Source organism: Protomyctophum bolini, assembly GCF_963924005.1.
Source record: "Protomyctophum bolini genome assembly, chromosome: 7".
NCBI lineage: Eukaryota > Metazoa > Chordata > Actinopteri > Myctophiformes > Myctophidae > Protomyctophum > Protomyctophum bolini.
Genome location: NC_137868.1, coordinates 32,949,344 through 32,968,405, shown reverse-complemented (window position 1 = coordinate 32,968,405; position 19,062 = coordinate 32,949,344). Strand labels below are relative to the sequence as shown.

The 19,062-nt window shown below is 42.8% G+C and overlaps 1 protein-coding gene across 4 annotated transcripts in view; it reads left to right on the top strand.

Annotated features, from left to right (window-relative positions):
• The first annotated feature begins 1,607 nt into the window (after positions 1-1,607).
• Positions 1,608-19,062, top strand: part of cep192 (centrosomal protein 192) — a 35,965-nt gene continuing 18,510 nt past the window's right edge. For 2 of the 4 annotated variants that reach the window (XM_080768754.1, XM_080768751.1), the window contains exons 1-25: positions 1,608-1,805; positions 2,297-2,542; positions 2,937-3,029; positions 3,673-3,827; positions 4,412-4,473; positions 5,101-5,242; positions 5,741-5,853; positions 5,968-6,060; positions 6,141-6,299; positions 6,689-6,839; positions 7,801-8,018; positions 8,531-8,665; positions 8,891-9,034; positions 10,002-10,254; positions 11,075-11,212; positions 11,720-11,784; positions 11,884-12,105; positions 12,655-12,781; positions 12,951-13,036; positions 13,181-13,438; positions 13,663-14,536; positions 15,214-15,307; positions 16,869-17,049; positions 17,870-18,572; positions 18,699-18,872. In XM_080768754.1, the coding sequence (XP_080624880.1) occupies positions 2,370-2,542; positions 2,937-3,029; positions 3,673-3,827; positions 4,412-4,473; positions 5,101-5,242; positions 5,741-5,853; positions 5,968-6,060; positions 6,141-6,299; positions 6,689-6,839; positions 7,801-8,018; positions 8,531-8,665; positions 8,891-9,034; positions 10,002-10,254; positions 11,075-11,212; positions 11,720-11,784; positions 11,884-12,105; positions 12,655-12,781; positions 12,951-13,036; positions 13,181-13,438; positions 13,663-14,536; positions 15,214-15,307; positions 16,869-17,049; positions 17,870-18,572; positions 18,699-18,872 (4,813 nt within the window). In that variant the 5' untranslated portion in view covers positions 1,608-1,805; positions 2,297-2,369. Of the gene's footprint in view, positions 1,810-2,296; positions 2,543-2,936; positions 3,030-3,672; positions 3,828-4,411; positions 4,474-5,100; positions 5,243-5,740; positions 5,854-5,967; positions 6,061-6,140; positions 6,300-6,688; positions 6,840-7,800; positions 8,019-8,530; positions 8,666-8,890; positions 9,035-10,001; positions 10,255-11,074; positions 11,213-11,719; positions 11,785-11,883; positions 12,106-12,654; positions 12,782-12,950; positions 13,037-13,180; positions 13,439-13,662; positions 14,537-15,213; positions 15,308-16,868; positions 17,050-17,869; positions 18,573-18,698; positions 18,873-19,062 lie in introns of all 4 variants that reach the window. The other 2 variants (XM_080768753.1, XM_080768752.1) reach the window with 2 other exon arrangements.

Below are 19,062 nucleotides of genomic sequence, written 5' to 3'. Positions count from 1 at the left end.
TTTATCTATCAGATACAACACACGTCTCACCTATTATCAGTGCACAATGGACATTATAGTCCAGATGAGTCAGATATCATGTGAGCTTTATTATTAGTTCAATAACTATTAATAAAGCTCACATGATATCATCTGACTAAGCTTTTGTGAATGACCGACTATAACCATGTGAAGCAGCTACTGTTGGGCAACGTCCATTAATAGCACCTGATTCAGAATCACACTGATGTATTTGAAGATGGCTTTAAGCCAAAATTCCTTTGATGCTTTCTGCCTGGGTGGAAGACATGCACCACATAATACAGTTGTAGGCATGGAATCATTATGTAGGGTAGGGGTCATAATTTAAGCACTGACTGAACTCTGGGGAGGAAACTGGTTATTTTACATGGGCACTTATTTGTTCAAACAAGAAAAAACAATCATGCTATTTGTATTTCCACTTCCACAAATTGCTCAGATTTGACATCTAGTGCAAAAATGTAATTTCCTTCAGTGGGCAGCTCAGCTGCCTGCTATTTAAGTAGTCCTACAGCTGCCCAGCAAAACACGTTATAGCCTACAAGAACTCTGTCCACTTGACTAGCATCCATCACACTTTTTACATGACTTGGTGATAACATATTTATCAAAGACTGGGCCCTATTTTCGTCAGTGCTAAACTCCTTATCCCTAAACATCTTTGCCTTTTTTACTATTTTGATTTTTTTAAATAGTTCAAATGCAAGCTCACAACGTGTTGATGTAGATCGGCTAGTTGAACAATTTTAATGTTTTTCAAAATAGTTAAAAAGGCAAAGGGGTTTAGCACTGACGACAATTTAGGGGCCCCCTGTGTGTGTGTGTGTGTGTGTGTGTGTGTGTGTGTGTGTGTGTGTGTGTGTTTGATTGATTGATTTACAGAATTACAGTAGGCCTACATTTCAAACACAACTTAATACAAAAAATTGTTAACTGTGAGATGACGACCAATAAAGCACTAGACTTGTTTACAAGAGGGTCCACTTTGTTCAATTCATCATAACATTTAGAGACATACAAATATACACTTCTAAATAGCGAAAAAACAGGAAATCATCATAAAAGAGGTAAAAGGGGAAATACAGTGAGTGAGGGGAAAACGGGGTGGGTGCAGGATTCAGATTTTACGGGGCCTGCAGTTTCAAATTGCATCCATCCGTAGGTGCCCTTTGAGAGCGGTTTTGAAGGAGTCAAGGGATTCGCATGTCTTAATGACCGTTGGTAGTGCGGTCCACATTGTGTGTGTGTGTGTGTGTGTGTGTGTGTGTGTGTGTGTGTGTGTGTAAAGCAGGTATATCTGATGGACTATAACGATCTTGTTCATCCATTCATGTCGTGTCGTGTGTGTCCCTAGGCTCATTGGCTCCTTGATAATCAATGAAATGAATGTTTTCGATGTTTTCAAATCGGTCCAGGGCGGACCCTACCGGGCAAAGTGCAGCAGAGTGACAGTGACGATAACCCATAGTCATTCAGAACGCCCTTCCCTTCAGTGTGTTTGCCCAATCAAGACTGTATACAAAGCTACCACAAGTCCCGCCTACACGAAGTGACGCTCGCGCGGGCTTCCTGTGGGATATCTTGACTTGAACACTGCGTGAGATTCCTCAAACTAATGCATCGTTTGGTTTGTTTGTAATGAGATTTTTATGGACAAGAATCATGTAGCAGCATCCGAATGAACGAGGAGTAACCCAACCTGGTTTCCTTCAACTAATATTAGGCTAGCCGCTAAACTCTGGATCGAAGGTGACTGAAGCCTCCATCTCAACTCTTAAGATTGAGTGAGTTGAACTCAACGCACGACTTTTACATTACATTTGTAGTGGATTGGAGGCAATGTTCTTGTCTTTGGTCATTACTGAAGGTTTGCAATCCGCCTTTTGTAAATGGAACCCATGTGTTTGTATCTCATTGTACTCTTAAGTAGAGGCTCAATGACTATGGGAAATCACGATTCAGGAATTTGCTTTGTGAGTTTGGCAACATCAATTGTTTTTAGCTGTTAGCTTTCTGTTAGCCAATTTGCTAGACAGCAGGGTACATAACAATGTTCGTCATGGTTTCTCACATTCATGTATATTAAGGGTTTTTTGTCAAGGTTGACACCATAATACCGTTAGTGTGAGTTTCACAGTGACTGTTGTGGACTGGTGCATTAGAAAGTAAGCGTTTACAGAATTTGATAACACTTAAGACAGTGGTTTTACATTCTCTCTGTGCATCGTTGAAACGTATTTTGTTATGCTGTGCCATCCTACTCCTCATTCTGCAGTGCTCCTAATGATGTTCTCATGAAGTCAACTTGAGCCACTGCACAGCTGGCTTTCTCCCGTCCATTTCACACCATGGCAGACAGTTTTTGCAACTTGCAGGATGAGGGATTCCCCAGCTTCCTACTAGACAACTCTGTGTTTAGGATCGGCCGTGCCACACTGGGGAATGTGACATTGGGCTCTGGCCCAGGCCTTCCAGTAGCTGCCTCTACAGTGGCTAAAATTAGAGATGGGGCTGACAACAGGTGGGTCCATGTTCACTGGCTTGGAGGGATTTGGGTTGTAGTCACTACTACTCATGTTGTGTTTAAACTTTGTCACTTGCTCAAACATCAGCCAACCTGACTAGTTGGAAGCTAACAATACAATTCATATTAACAAAAGTTGTGTCTTGCATACACAGTAGTAACTGGCAACATGAGAGCACTATTATAAAAAAAAGTGTACAACTCAAGCTTTATTTTGTCCACATGCTAACTAATGAGAGAGGTGTAGTTGGCATTGATCAGCTGATTTTGAATTTCCCATGAATGAAGAGTGAAGGAAAAAAGGCCATGTAAGTGGTCAGTACTTGCAGCAGCCCTAGTTGCTGAACGGCTGTGTGTCTATTTAGAACTAACCCCTGTTTCTGTTGTACAGAGGGGCGGTCACTGAGAATTCATATCTGGAGGGAGGTCAGATGTCAGCCATTGGAGATCAGGCAAAGTTTGCACTCAGTTTCAAAGATGATTTGTGAGTATCTAAATGGTCTTTTGCCTGTTCTGCATGCTTTACGCCAGGGGGCAGGGGTGGGCAACTTTGATGGGGAGAGCCACATTATTTCCGAACTCATTCCAGGGGGCCACATTGCATTTTATTGGATGATTCAAAAGTAGAAATGTAATTTAATTTCAAATGCATTTTGTTAAAGTTATGTTAACTTTATGAACTTAAATACAAATACAGTGGACTTAAAAAAGGTTATGTGCAAATTGTGCATGCATGGCAAAGTGAGTCTAACATTTAATGCAATCAGATAGGACTTTTCTATTTGGATGTCAAGGCCAGAAAGTAGATTTTTGCCACTCAGTACTGGCGTTCCTGCATAACCTCTGGGTATGATGATGCCACACGCATACCCTCAATTCTATACAAATGTAATATTTGTCATTAAACTAAATACCGCTACTTGTATAGACTGAACTTCACTGAAGTAATTCAAGTCGGTCATGTTTGGTATTGGAACAGCTGAAATCAATATTATATCAGTATTCCGAAGGTGTGGGCCGCATCTGGCCCATGCCTACAGTCTTTGCAGCTTCATCCATTTATTTTCACTATAATTTCCATTTCTTCCCCCTGATCATGCTGCTCTTCTAAACTATCTTTTCTGCAGGGAGGATGCAAATGAATTCTTAGCAGCCCATCGTATCTCAAACATGTTGGTGAACGTTGACCTGGATGAGAGTGAGTCCAGAGTCAAAGGGCCCTCTATGCTGGGCCCTCTTCCCACACAGACAGGCCTGCTCTCTGGGAGGCCCACAGAACATGGTAAGAAATGGTCCTGTAGAGCTCAGCAGTTAGACCAAGGCAATAACTCTGCTAGAGTTCTCCTGGAGCTCTCCCTACCTGATCTCACTTATGCTGTTGGCTGCTGTGGATAAAAGTAATTGCGAACGCAGTGATTGCGAACGCACTGAGCACTAACTATGAGACCTAGCAGAACATGTCTGTCTGTGTGCGCGCGCACACACACACACACACACACACACACACACACACACACACACAAAAAACTTAACTTAACTAAGAAAAAACTTTAAAAAAAAACGTACAAAGAAAAACACATGCACGCACACATACACACACTAAAAAATTACTTAAAAAAACGTAACTTCAAAAACCTTAACTTCAAAAAGAAATCTTAAACACTTAAATTACAATTACATGTAATTTAATCGAATTGTTATGGCAATTTACGAGCTGCGTTCGCTTCCCGCGTTCGTGCGTCTTACATAATAGAGTACTTTTTGAGCAAGATGTCTGACTGATCTTAGCCATCCCTGTTATATGTCATAGAGAGCTAATGTTTTTTTTTTAGACGTGAATAAAACAGTTGGTATTTTCTCTGCCAGATATCTCAACTGGGCTGCTGACATTCGCCAAGTTTGGATATAAGGATGTAACAGAAAATAAGGTACCACATGATTTTCTAAATGTTTTCATACAGGTTCATTAGGTATTTAATTACAATAAAAGGCTAGTTGACGACATACAGTACTATAAATGGATACATTTATTTTTTCGAGGTGTATTTGTGTTACTGCGGCATCCTAAAACATTACCAAACGAGAACAAATGACATACTGGGTCATACAACGCAATGTCCTCCTAAGGCAAGCAGAGGACATGGTTTACGATGCAAAGAATGTCCTCTGCTTGCCTTTTACCGACCCTTAGGAGCAGTAGCTCCCATAAAGGTCAAGTGTCTTGTTAACCCATTTAGGCCTGACAAAAGTCTAAATCATGACAATTTTCGGAAAGATTTGAAGCACATTTTAACGATTTTTCAAAAATAGAAGACTTACAAGTTCATAGTGCGCCACTCGGTGGTCTCAGAAGTCTGAATTAACTATCAATGTTCTTTTGTCTGATTCATGTTGAATCCTTCAAGTCAACCATTTCTCCCAACGGTTGTTAAACCTTAAAAGTTAAAACCTTTCAAGAAGCAAAAGTGAGATGTTGTCCCATATAGACCAATGTTGAGGAAAATGTTCCCAGTATGTTTCATTCATGCTTTCTCTCCCTGGTGCAATCTATGCAGGCCAAGACTGTGCCCGCCACAACTGAGGATGACAGTCCAGAGAGTGACGGTGCAGACGGCAACCATTTAAGTGGCAGTGTTTCAAGCTTCCTGGCCAATGAGAAACTCATGTCTTTTGATAGCATAAACAGTGACCTCACAGGTACCCCCACCCAACTTAACATTTTGAGGGGTGCTAGCCCCTCCTATGCCCATCTTTGTTTGTGTGAATCATAGCAATGATTTGATTGGTTTGATTGCTCAGCCAATCAATTGCTTGATTGCTCAGCTAATCAAACCATCGCTATGGGGTGCTCAAAGTACCTATTGAGGACAGAAAAGTGAACACGCAAATGAGTGATTGGCTGGAATGATGATAAGAGCTACTCTCACTTTTATTTTTTCATTTTATTTGAATGAGTGACAAATTTCACTACTCAAAATATGTTTAATGGCTCTGCACAGCTACTAAATTACATGGCTTTGAATTCTTAAATCATACTTGACTGTAGAATGGACTCAATGGAGACTGGAGAGTACTACTAGACGTACTTCAAGTATTTTGAGAAGACGTAGATGTGGAGAACATTATTGAGAGTGCTAGGTTAAAGAACGTGGCTTCATCTACAGATATTAACCCACTTGTGTGTTTGGTCCACAGATGATGACATTGACGTGAACAATCTGCATGACGAGCTGGACCTGTACTCTAATAAGCTACTCCCTCCTGCCATGCAGAGAGGGAGAGTGGAAGGACAGGAGATTCCTGCTGCAGTAAGCACTTTGCCAACAAATTAATGTACATTATTTACTCAGTGTTTACTCACTTTATTCAGTTTTTCTCTGAATGAGAAAATATGTTGATTTTCTGTCTTCATTGGTTTGTAGGGACTACCGGCATTCTCTGATGCTGCTGCCTCAAACCTACGCTTTGCAGAACCAGAGAAGAACAGATACCAGTTCCTCGATGACTATGATCAGGTGATCAGACATACATGGTCATTCGCTAGTTCTTCACTGTAACTTTCACAGCTATATAATTCTGTGTGTTGTCACTCCAGGAGGACTTCCAGATGCCTGATGTGCGGCTGGCCGCAACGGGCATGGATTCATGTCCTGCCAGTGATGAGGAGGACACCGAAGATGAACTGGAGGTGGCCAGGAGGAACAGCCAGGCTCCCAGGACTAGATTGCTGCTGCCAAGCACCTCCAGACAGCTGGTGAGAGTTTAGAAATGCATGGTGTATATATATATATATATACCATATATATGGTATATACTATATGGTGGTGTAGTAGGGCCGACTGGTATAGGAGAAAATGATTATTGCACATGCGGAACACATCAGTCATGTTTACAAGAAATAGCAGTGCTGGGCAATACCAGATATTGATGAGTGCGAGGCATTTCAAATTGAGCAGCAGCATGAAAGATTTCCCTTGGTGTACATTGACTATTGAATGATGTATTGTTGTTTCTACATCTGCACAGAATCAGAATACCTTATGTAGGAGGTTTGCTGTGGTTTATCACATAATGTGTATTGTGTAATGTAATATGTATAAGTAAATTGGTGGTATTGACATACAGTTTCATTGTTTGGAGCAGGTTGGGGAGAGTAACCGTCCCAGTTTTAGACCGGGTTTGGAGGGAGGCAGTTCTGATGACGAGCCTTCCAGTGGCCGCGGAAGCCGATCTCAGACTGGGATTGAACACAGACGGTCTGCCGAAGGCCAGGTGGTCATCCCCCCTGTCACAGGTAAACGGCATACAGAGTTACCCTCCAGCCTCCGTTATTATCTCAGAATAGGTTACGTCTCTGAAGTCATCTATTGGTTTCCGGCAGGCTTACTCAGAAACCAATAAACATTTTCTGGAAAGTTTTAGAAACATGGAACTGGCTGACTTCCCATAAAGAGAAAGGAGGGGGGGGGGGACGACGACACGTGTGAAGTGAGGGGGCGCTCTTTTCGTCATGCATCACATTCCATGCTCAACCAATCAAACATCACAAATGTAATTCCGGTCAATCACAATTTGCGCCCTCACTTTTGTCTTCAATGTTTGTGTTTACACCGACCCTCAAAGCTGTACATAGCTAGCATCCCTCAAAAAACAATCATCTGCTATGTTCTCAGGAAATGCCTTTAACTTTTTTGATAGTGGATACAATATTGTGAAAAGGGTGACACGTTTTCAGTACTTATTTATTATTGGGAAGAACAATAATGGGGCTTATCTTACTAACAGACATCTCAACATGTAGCCGGGCAAGGAATCAACCTAGGGACTTTGTTTCAAGGAATCAACCTAGGGACTTTGTTTCCCAGGCGGCCTCAAACCATTTAGCTATGGCCGCCCCACCGGGTAACAGGCTTGATTCCCCTACATACCGGTAATATTACATGCAAAGGCAGACATTACGACCATTAATGTCTTTTGGGATATTTAAGTTATTTGAGATTAAGCAGACATTAAATAAGGCCAGTTCTGAAGATGGCACTTAGAAGAGCATTTATCGTCAACATCAAGTAAACGGGGAGCCTTCGTTCAGCATCTTTATTAGAAATGCTGTACGTCGTGCATTGGGACTCTTGGATTAAAAAGAAAAAAAGTAATCCTGTGATCTCATGGATGAACAACAGCATCACAAGGCAACATGTGATTTCTAACCCTTAGCACCTGTTTGTGTTTTTGTCATTGTACATCTGTAACATCAGGAGACGGAGGAGGCGGGGATGGGAGCAGTGGGAGTGAGGACAGCGGGAACGACGGAGGGGTGTCAACCCTCCCTTACGCTCCAGCTGCCACTCAGTCCACCTATGATGTCCTGCGGGCGCTAGGGATTGTGGGTAGTAGTGGTGTTGGAGAAGACGAGGCTAGTGATCCGAACACCCTGGCAGGACTTGGAAGAAATGGCTTCTCCAGACACACTGAGGTAGCGAGAGATGCTCTAATCAACACTATTGCTAAATATCCTAGTCTTGCCTTGAATCTCTGCATGAATCCCTGATTCATGCAGGGATTTATAATATTGAACAGTTCAATACACACTTGTTATTTTCAGCAATTAAAGTTTGTATTGCTACTTTAAATGCATTTTATACTATACTACTGAAATGGCACCGTTTCTATATCCCGTGAGTAAATCCAATAGTGTCGTTCGCTGTTGTTTCTTTTTGTCTACTTCTTTGGTGAGTGCGATATTAGATTAATATATGATATCAATAGCCTACTGTTTTCTTTCTTGACTCTGTGGAGGTTCTAGCAAGGAAACTATTTGCACATGCTGATTTTTGTGGGGCTCTTAGGGCATTTTAAGGGGGTTTAGCAGTAGTGTATATGAGAATGACCTGATTGCCAAAATGTCTGGCTGCTAGTATTTTTCTAAAGTGTGTGTGTGTGTGTGTGTGTGTGTGTGTGTGTGTGTGTGATTGTGGATGGTTTCAGATGGGAGACCGCGTGGGTCCCGTAGGAACAGGAGAGATCAGTTCCCCCCTGGGGGCCTTAGGGGGATCTTATAGAATGTCTCAAGTCAACTGGAGCATGACCTTGGACAGACAGGAGGTCCTGGTGGGTGCTGCTGTAAGACAGGGCTATAACTACCCTAACCCTGTCTTGTCAAGAGTAGAAGCAAATGTTGGCGGAGGTCCACCCACCCTAAGTTTTCAACAATGCACCACGAGAATGCAGTGGGCATGTGTGCAGATTTTGTCATCATTAACGTTCTTTGACTAGATCATATTGTGTAGACAATAACTTATGACATTTTGCCAAATGAAAATGACCACTGGTCCTAATTCTTCCCAGGATGCCATGGGCGGTACACAAGGTGGACCTGCTACAGAGGCAGCGTTGGATTGGAGTGTTGCGGGACACTGGAGATCTCAGGACACGGCCAATGCAACAGTTGGCCACCTGCAGGCCACACAGAGTAGCTTCCACCTCTCCAAGGTACAATACGAAAGGACATGAAGCACATGGCAATGGAATTGTTTACAGTCCCATCCATACATATCCAATCATGAAAATGTTATATTAGTGTAGAATGTAGATACAGGTGTAACCTGCAATTACAGATTTCTGACCACTAGAGAGCAGCAAATGGTAACTTCATCCTTTGTATGTGTATGAACTGTCTTGGTTATGTGAGCGATTGGCTCACATAACTAATGCATCATAATAGTTGAGGGAGGAAGTGTTGGTTTGTCTGGACTGAGGACACCTTACCTTTATACACTGGTTATGTTCACTCCTATCAAGAGGATGTTGCAGTGAGTCACCAACATCCAAATATGGAGATTATACTCTAACCTCTTCAGTAACCATGGCGATCTAATGTGAACAACCCTGGAAAAGCCTTTTTAACATGACCCGCATGCAAGTTTTAGAATAACTACACTCCTCCGCTTACTACTGCTCAGAGCATGCTTTGACTTCCCATTCATCCAATTTGCGTTTGCGATCTGCTTGTATTAAACCGCATTAAACTCACCCAACATTGCAGCTCTAGGCCAAGCTTGAATCACCTGCACAGAATTTCTTGACAGAAAGTAGTAATGTCTATGGTGGATTTTTATAAAACAAAAGCTCTGCAGATTGAAAGGGGATAATTCAAGCTTGGCCTAGAGCTGCAATGTTGGTGAATTTAACGTTGTTTCATACAAGCAGATCGCAAACGCAAATTGGATGAGGGGAGTCAATGGAGGGTATAGCAACTCTAGATTCATCCCATTATAAAAAGTCTAGAGTTGCAAATTGCAGCTAGCTTTGAACCTGCCCATTATTCACATTGAAATTCTGAGTAGAAGGGGTGGGATATTATGTAACTTGCTTGCAATGACCATTGCCATGCTCAATTATGATATTTGGATAATTTTACTTCAATGCTTTAAACGTTGTGCTACCTACTGTCCCTAAGGTGCAGCCTCCTGACTATTATGATGATGATAGTGAAGCTGAAGGCACCAGGCTTTCCCTAGGGTTAAGGGGGGGACCTTGTGGTGATGCCAGAGCGGCTGCGCCGTCAGGCAACACCAGTGAGGACGAGAACAACCTCCTATCCACCTCCCTGGAGCCCAAATATTTCTCACAGAGCTTCCACCAGGAACCAGAGGATTCTGATGATGGCTGGAACCACTGTCCAGAAAACCTGGAACAGGAGTTTCAGCAAGGTCGGAGAGCAATGTTTCTGGTGTGGTTTTAAAAGTAGTTGTAGGTAGTATTAGACATTTTTCTCCTTGGAAGTCCTTGCTCTATATCAGTGTTTGTTTTTCGTCAGGCATGACGATAACGTAAATGACGACGTCAACGGCCCTTTTTTCAGGACTAATATCTGACTTTACGAAATAAACAAAGGATTCAGGACGAGACTAACGCTGACGAGCTAAACAGCTCTCTTGGTTGATTAAAATATGACAAAGACATGTGAGTTTCTAACTATCATTTTGCTGGGATCCCCTGGAACTCCCTCAAGGACCCCAGGGGGACCCCCCGACCACACTGTGGGAACCACTGGCCTACTGTTCAGTCATCATAAAATACAGTCATCATAAAATTTAAGATATGATTGTAATACGGACGGTCAAAAAATAAATACATCTTTTATTTTTGACTAAAACTGGACTGAAACCCTTTGGTGTTTTCGCCGACTAAAACTAGACTAAAACTATCAAGGATGGAAATTACTAAAATGTGACTAAAACTAATGAAGCATTTCGTCCAAATGACTAAGACTGACTAAAACTAATAAGCATTTCGTCAAAAAGACTACGAGTGTTGCTCTACTATACTACATAAATGTAAGCACGAACAACACTGGTTGCCTAGAAGCAACTTCACTAAAACACTATTTATAGGTAGATTTTCAGAAGCAACTTCACTAAAACACTATTTATAGGTAGGTTTTCAGGTCTACATTTTGGTTAAGTCCTGATATAGGAATGTTGTTTACATGAGTGTGAAGTCACTGCATTGCGCATCTCTTCTCTCTAGGTGCCACTCAAAGTGTGGTGTACCAAAATGAAGAGGGGAAGTGGGTGACGGACTTGGCCTACTACTCTTCCTTTCAGAAGGAATTTGATGGCAATGTACCAGAGGATGCTGGCCAGAGCGAGGACTTTGTTCCTGGATGTAAGCACCAGTTTTTGATTGTGGGGCCTCTGGATTATTTTTTCTATCCTCAGTTATTTTTAGGGGTGCTAGCTCCTCCTACTTTATATTCAGCTATTGATGTAAAATGGATTTTCGTCTTGCAGACATTAAATTCCCATTGACAATGAATGGAGAATTTACGTCATGTGTCTGAGCAAATCGTCTATTTTCGTCCTACACAAACGTTAAATTCCCATTGACAATTCATGGAGAATATATGTCATATGTGTCTGAGCAAATCGACATGTTACATCATACATAGCATAAATTCGATACGAAAAAGACACGTTTAAAAAAAAAACATAGTATCGTGATTAAAAGATAATAACATAAGTTGACAAATTCATTAATGAAGTATATTCACTTTTCATTGGATGATGTACATAGACAAGAGAGCCCCTCACTTCACACGGGTGTGATTATTTTATTTTTTTAAACTACTACCGGTATAAACATTTACTGACACTAATTGCATCTCATATACAGGTAATGCCCTTGAGAAGATCATTGAAGACCAAGAGAAGTTTGAGAAAGAGAACCAGTTTATGCAGGTTCGTTAGCCGCTTTTACTGGAACTCTTGCATGCTTACTGCAAACTCCAGTACATGGCTTTTTATTGTGTGAATATTGCAATTGTCCCTTTCCTTCAGGAGGAGCAGATAGAAGCAGCCAGTGGTAGTCAGACTATAGCGGACACCTCCTGGAGGCTGCCCACCAACAGCCATGTCCTGATGAGGGCCTCCCAGGTGTCGTCTGAGTTCGATAGGGGGAACCAGAGCTATTTGCGTCTCTCCTTAGGGGAGTTCTTCGGTCAACGTTCTGAGGCCATGGGCTGTCTCGGAAATGGCAGTGATGAAGACGGGGTCAAAAGGGTCAGTTGAACTCTCTTCTCCTGGTTGATGCTGGAATAACAATTTGCTCTTTCTCAGTCTGTCCTCTTCCATAGCACAAGTTGGCTGTCCATGATTGTGGACAGTTTAAAAATCACACTTGTGTGAAGTGAGTGACTCCTTTTATCATGCTGACCATGTATGATGATGGCCTGAAAGTTTGTATAGAATAAATAGTTCCGTACAACAATTGCTCCAGAGTAGGCTGGTGTGTAGTACTCTTATCTGGTGGTGGGTGTGCATACATGAAATTATAAAATCTGCACACCAGAATGTTGCTCCCATCGTGGATATTTTTATTGGTATTTGGTAACGTTTGTAAGCAAGCAGATGAAATGCACAATATATTATTGTGCTTTGGATTTTATAAGGGGGCACATCTGTATGAATAATTGAGTCATCAGGAATTTGTTGCCGTATGTGTGTTTTCTCTGGTCCTATTTTGAGCTATTATCTTGAGCTAGTGGGTCATAAATAGTTGTGAAGAGGACAACTATGATCGGTAAAACATTTTTTTATTTCTCTCTCCAGCCCTCCTTTGGGTACATAATCACATCTCCGGAGAAAAGGGAACCATTTCCTCTGATCCGTCCTTCAGAGTTGTCTTCCAGAGACGCCACCTTTGAATTGAGTGAAGCAGACAAAACTCTGAAACATGGTGTGTTCACATTTGTTTACTACTACATCATTTTACAGTTGTGTTATTCCTCAGATTACTTTACAGGTGTGTTGTCGTTATGAAAGTAATACTTCAGATTTGAATGTTCATCTTTAATACATAAAATGCTGGCATTTTGACCGTATAATTCAATTTCCTTTCCTAACAGAGGACCTGGATAAGACAATTGAAGCACCAGGTGATCGAATGTCACCTAAAGGTGATACTGATCCAGAACCTTGCGACAAAACGAAGGTACCTCAAACAGTAGTGGCAACATTCCAAAAACAAAACGGAATGTCACCGAAAGTCCTTGTTGACTCCCAGTAATGGACAATAAATACTGTTGTGTTAAAATCAGGATCTGATCTACAGTACCGTGCTTATTTCAACTTGTAGGACCGCTCGGGACCCAGTGTGGTGCCAGATGACTCTGGGGCCTCGGGTTTGGCTAATGAGAGCTACGTCTCCCCCAACGACACCAACAGCAACCTGTTGCTGAGTATCAGCACCATCGCCTCAGCCATCGCCGACGCCTCTATCAGTGCAGACCCGTCTCATCTGGCCGCCATGATCCTGGAGCTGTCCAAGAGGAGCAGAGCCAACAACCAGCCCAGGCCTGCTGGAGCTGCAGACCAAGCCACCACACTTCAAAATGTGAGTTATCTTAACAAAATCAGTCCTTGGGTGACTGTACTGTTTTATGTAATGTTAGATTTTTTTAAATTGCAATACATTATTTAGTTAAGCAAGACTGAGATGAATTAATTGGTTATGGATCTATAATCTGTATCGGAGCTGTCCTTACATCTTGACCCTTAAAACAGATCTTATGATGGAAATCTGAACGGTCACGTTTTGCCTCTACTCTGTCTATCCAGGCTTGCTCTCAACTGGACCGGAGTGCCCTGCTGGACACACTACAGAGAAGCATGTGTGCTGGCGAGCTCAGTGCCTTTGACATAGAGAAGTACCTGAGAATGTCTGAGTCTAGCAGTAGTAACAGTGGTGATGCCTCAGTCGCACACACCACGTTTGATCTAAGTAGCTGGGCTGACAACCTCAACAAGTCTCACAGGAGGTCTCAGGGTGGATCTCTTCTTGAGGAGAATGCCCAGCAAGCGGAAGATCATCTGAAACAAGGTTCCTTGAATAGGAAAGGTGAGGAGAGAGATGGTAAAGGAGAGACAAAAGACGCCAACTGCACTACAACACACCAGTCGGGATCTGGTCCAAATGCATTGTCTTCAGGTAGTAAAAGTGAAAGGAGAAGCTCTATTCCTCGGCCTAAGGCGAGCTGCATACCGACACTACGGTCCGGTGCGGCTAGAAGGTCTGTGGGCTCGGGGCAGCCCTCCATTGTTAAGCCTTCTGCAGCTGCTGCAAAAACTGACGAAAGGACTCCGAGCACCTCAAACAGGAACTCGATAGAAAACCGAGGCAAATTAGTATGCAACAACACTCGGTCTTCCTTACAAACTGTGGAGCATACTAAGGACAACCATGTAATTTCTTCTCCTGGTGAACTGGGAACCTCTCCTAACATGAGGAAAGGGCAGTTGGGCCTGCAAAAAACCACCACTCCCCCTACCCAGAGGGTGAGGGTTACAGGCCAGCAGCAGAAAGACAATCCTAGCCTTACTCCAGAGAAGAAACATTCACTCAGGAGTGCTGTAGGTGTTTTGTCATCACAAATCTCTGTGGAGAAACACGTCGACTTCTCTTGCCAAACCCCCCAAGCACATACTCAATTTGGTGAGTTGGTTGCTGCATTGCATAACCTTTGCATGTCATTTCTGGCTTTGGTATAGACTGTTAAGTGAAATGTGAGCCTATGTCAACATCTGATCCGCTGTTAAAACCACTAGCATGTGGTAGGTTCAAAGTACACTTACATTTATCTGAACCGCTACTGTATGGAACGGTACAGTGGGGACTGATGAAATAATCGTTTAAGATTAGATCTTGTAGTGTGTGTGTGTGATGCTACCAGATTTCCACATCGTTAAGATTAAAAAATTATATATACATATATCCGGTAGTGAGTCCAGCTAACCTATTTAGACCTGGAACACCTATACGTTGTTATACCTTTCATGTCAGGTGCTGCTGTCTGACAGAAAACGTATCTCCACATTAATCTCAAAATCTGTCATCTCCTTCTGGGTACAGGCTTTAGTTCCGACATACTATTGATCCGAAACCTCAATCCCTAACCTAACCATAACCGCAAGCACAGGAGCAGTGCATGTCGGACCATCGCATTTTCGCATTGCATGTCCCCACGCTTCGGACCTTTGGTGTGTCGGATCTGCGTGTGCGCCCCCCTCCTTCTAGGATAACGGTTATGCTCATTGCTCACTGACTGATCATTAACATCACTTGTCTTTGTTCACTAGAAGTGTTTAAGAGTTCTTCCGTGCCCTCTGCAGTTGGTGTGGAGGAGACCCATCGTAACTTCAGACCGTCCACCTCTCCTCTGACCCACTCCTCTCCTAGTCAGACATCCTTCCCCAGTGCTGATGGGTACGGCATTCACATAATCTCTTACATGAAAGCAATCTGTTCATGTTCAACTACAAATATATCAAATTAAGGATTTGATCAAGATGTATGCTACATGAGTGTGTACAAATTTGTATTGACTAGACCTGCCATCATGACTACTCACATGGATTAAAGTTCTCAGTCTTAAAGGAGAATTCCATGCTAGAATGCTTTCTTACCTTTCTTTGTAGTTGTTACGTCCCCACCAAAGAGGTCCAGGTGTTTTTTTGTGCAAAAACTCCTTATTGGCTATTTTCCCTACCATAAGCCCTCAATGAATTGCATTGCACTGAATGGGAATTGAATGGGGCTATGGGGTGTTATGCTAATTTGCTTATTTCCATCGAAAGAAGTAGTAAAGTGTGCCGCTTGGGATATTATTTACATTATGAAGAGAGGATATATACAAAGAAATTATAATTTTGAGCGATGGAAATAAGCGAATTAGCACAACACCCCGTAGCCCCATTCAATTCACATTCAATTCAATGCAATTCATGTAGGGCTCATGGTAGGGGAAATAGCCAATAAGGAGCTTTTGCACAAAATAACACCTGGACCTCTTTGGTGGGGACGTAACAACTACAAAGAAAGGTAAGAAAGCCTTTTAGTATGGAATTCTCCTTTAACGACTGATTTCAGTCATTGGGATTCCACGGCAGCCCAGTATGTCTTCTATAGACTAATTCAGAAACGGGTCTCATGGTCGCAGCTTACGTATTTCCTGTAGGCGGAGCCTACATAGCTGCAGTTTAAACCCGCAGAGTGACTGATGGTATTCAGGTCTGAATGCAGCTTTACCGTTTACAGAAAGCAGTAATGAGTAATGCATATGAAGTCTGCCTCAAACACTCTTTTACCTGCTTTTTACTAACATTACAGAACACCGGGATGAACCTGTGTAGTTTATGGCTGCTCCAACAGTAGTGTCAACATTAAAAAGTAAAAGAAAAAAACGGAATGTCAAAATATCCACCACGGTGGCTGAGACCAGATCCATATAGTAATGGTTGAGACGAAGCAGTGAAAGGTCCTGAAAGATACATAACGTCAGTCTTACCCAGTACCCAATCTTTCTGTTTTATGAACACAAGGCTGCTGTACTTTATACCTCATACTTTAAATGCTTAGTATCTCTGGTCTCAGCCACCGCGGTGGATATTTTGACATTCCGTTTTGTTTTTGGAATGTTGCCACTACTGTTTGAGCAGCCATGAACTACACAGGTTCATCCCGATGTTCTGGGCATCTTTGTAATGTTAGTGTTAAAAAGCAGGTATAGTAAAAGAGTAATGTTTGAGGCAGACTAACATCAGTTACTCTACCATTCACTGTAGTAGAAGAGGTACAGGTTTAAACCGATGCGACCATGAGACCCGTTTCTGAATTTGTCTATAGAAGCATCTCTTGTGCTGACAATAGCCGATCTACAAGCTTCACAACACGCCGCATCTTTTTTTTTTGATATTTTCTTTATCTTTATTCCATGTACGGTACTCATGATGTGTGGCATTCCCTTCCTGTGGTGTTCTCTTACCAGGACGGTGTCATCGCCCCCTTCCAGTGCAGGTCTGGCAGACGGACAGCAGGGCTGTGAGCTCTCCCCACAGTCCACCTCCGAGCTCTCCCCACAGTCCACCTGCTCTAGTCCCGGCCTCAGCAGGCTCACATACATCTCAATGAATGACAGCACTGTTATACCCACACCGGAGAGGAGAAAGGTAAAATAATATGGGTGATAACATACCAGCTGCCTTAAATTGTCATTAAATATGACTAATCAATATTCTATGTCTCCTTATGACCTGCTCACCTACAGCCATCAGGCATTAGGCATTGCCATTGGCTGTCAGCCATCAAAGGAATGCTTCCTTTGAAAACACTGCCTGCATTGAGTTCAGGTTGCACTGCGTCAAGCAAAGAAAAATAACTGAGCAGATTCTATTCTCAACGGTTGCATTCTCAGTGTTTCACCCACACATTTGATTGAAATAGACAAAGTTGGTATTCATTGTTTTCTGACGTATAACCTCAAGTAAAAATGTCATATCCATTTGAAGTTTATTTATGTGATGTTTTAGCTATGAGAGGGTATAAACTAACTGGACATAAAGGAGGGCAGAGGGAGGGCAGACATGCAAGACATGACTGGAGCTGGATTCAAACTGGAGTCCTAGTGACTCACATGGAGCATGTGGTTAGTGCACTAACTGGCTGCACTACCAGGCACCCTAATATACAGTATAATCTGACATGATCACAATTAAACCTATGAACTGAAGTTCATAAGCTATTCATTTATACAACTTATACTCTATATTAAAAAAATCACACCTGTGTGAAGTGAGGGACGCTAATATAGTAAAGTCTAACTCATGTTGATTAGGCCATCTGGGCCATGTCTCCTTTAGCATTAAAAGCTGTGGTGTTTAGCATGAAAAGCTGCAGTGTGTTGTCAAACTGCATCACCACTGTCACAATTTTACATCGTAAATTAATTCAAGCCTTTGATGATCGCCTCCATTTCCTTCTTTTCTACAGAATAACTACACCATGGAATTGAGCACCACTATTATCAGGGCTAGTCCAACACCTCCAGTGGATCCAGAAGCACAATCCAACCTGGATATCCCCAGTCCGTCCAAAAGCCTCGACCAGCTACAACCTCACCAGTCTAAAAGTCTTGACCCTCTACCACCACACACGTGTAAAAGCCCAGAACCGCTGCGCAGCGGCTCGGCTCTCAGCTGCAGTCGTAGCCAGAGTGAATGTAACTGTCATTGTAGTGGGACTGGAACCAGCAACCTCCAACAAGCGTGCGTTCACCACAAGCACCTCACTGAGCCTGGTGTTCGACAGCTGACTAAAGTCGATTCGGGCTACTCCAGCAATCTCAACATCCAGCAGCCTGGCAGCACCGTAGCCCCTCAGAGTTCCCAGCAGTGGGGGGCTGCCGGCTCAATCTCAACCCAGGCGAGTGAAGTGTACCCTGGAGGTGGCTTTGGCATGCCTCCCTCCTACTCCTCAGAGGACCTGCGTTATGTGCCCATTCCTAGCTTTAAGCCCCAGGGTGCCAACATGGTCGACCTGCCCCACCATGGAGCCGTGCAGTCTCTCCTCACAGGCCACTCTCTGTTCGGGTCCCAGCTGGCACAACAGTATTTGGGATCTGAAGCTCTGTTACATCCTGGGGCTTACCAAGTGGGAGCAGCGGGGAACGGTCTCTACAGTGTGCCCACTTCAGGTTTGTCCACGTTCCGTTTCCATTTTTGTCATGAGTAATGGCAAATTGTTCTACCAGAAATGGGACACGAAGGTGAAACTGGGTAATTGGAATATAATAAATGTTGTTGCTTGTTTTCTACTAAAGGCATGCGTTCCGGCGAACCTTCTCTGGGGCATCTGCACACCACCTCTGGGCCTGGTGGGTACCACCAGCTCCATAGACCTCATCAGAACCACCTGGACCTAGGCATGATGGGGAAACCTTACAGTCAGCATGGTGTCGGACCATGGATGACTGGAGGTCTTGAAGAACTTAAAGGTAGAAATAGACAGTCTTGGTAATTATACAGCAAAGTCGGAATGAAAACACAATTTTGTGAACGTCTCAATCTGAAGTAGGATTTTTTTTTTTACTTTTTACTTCAATATTTTTCTCACGCAAACCTCTATTACATTTTGTAATTGTCTCCACCAGGCCAAAGGCATGGGGAGAGCGTATGTTATGCACT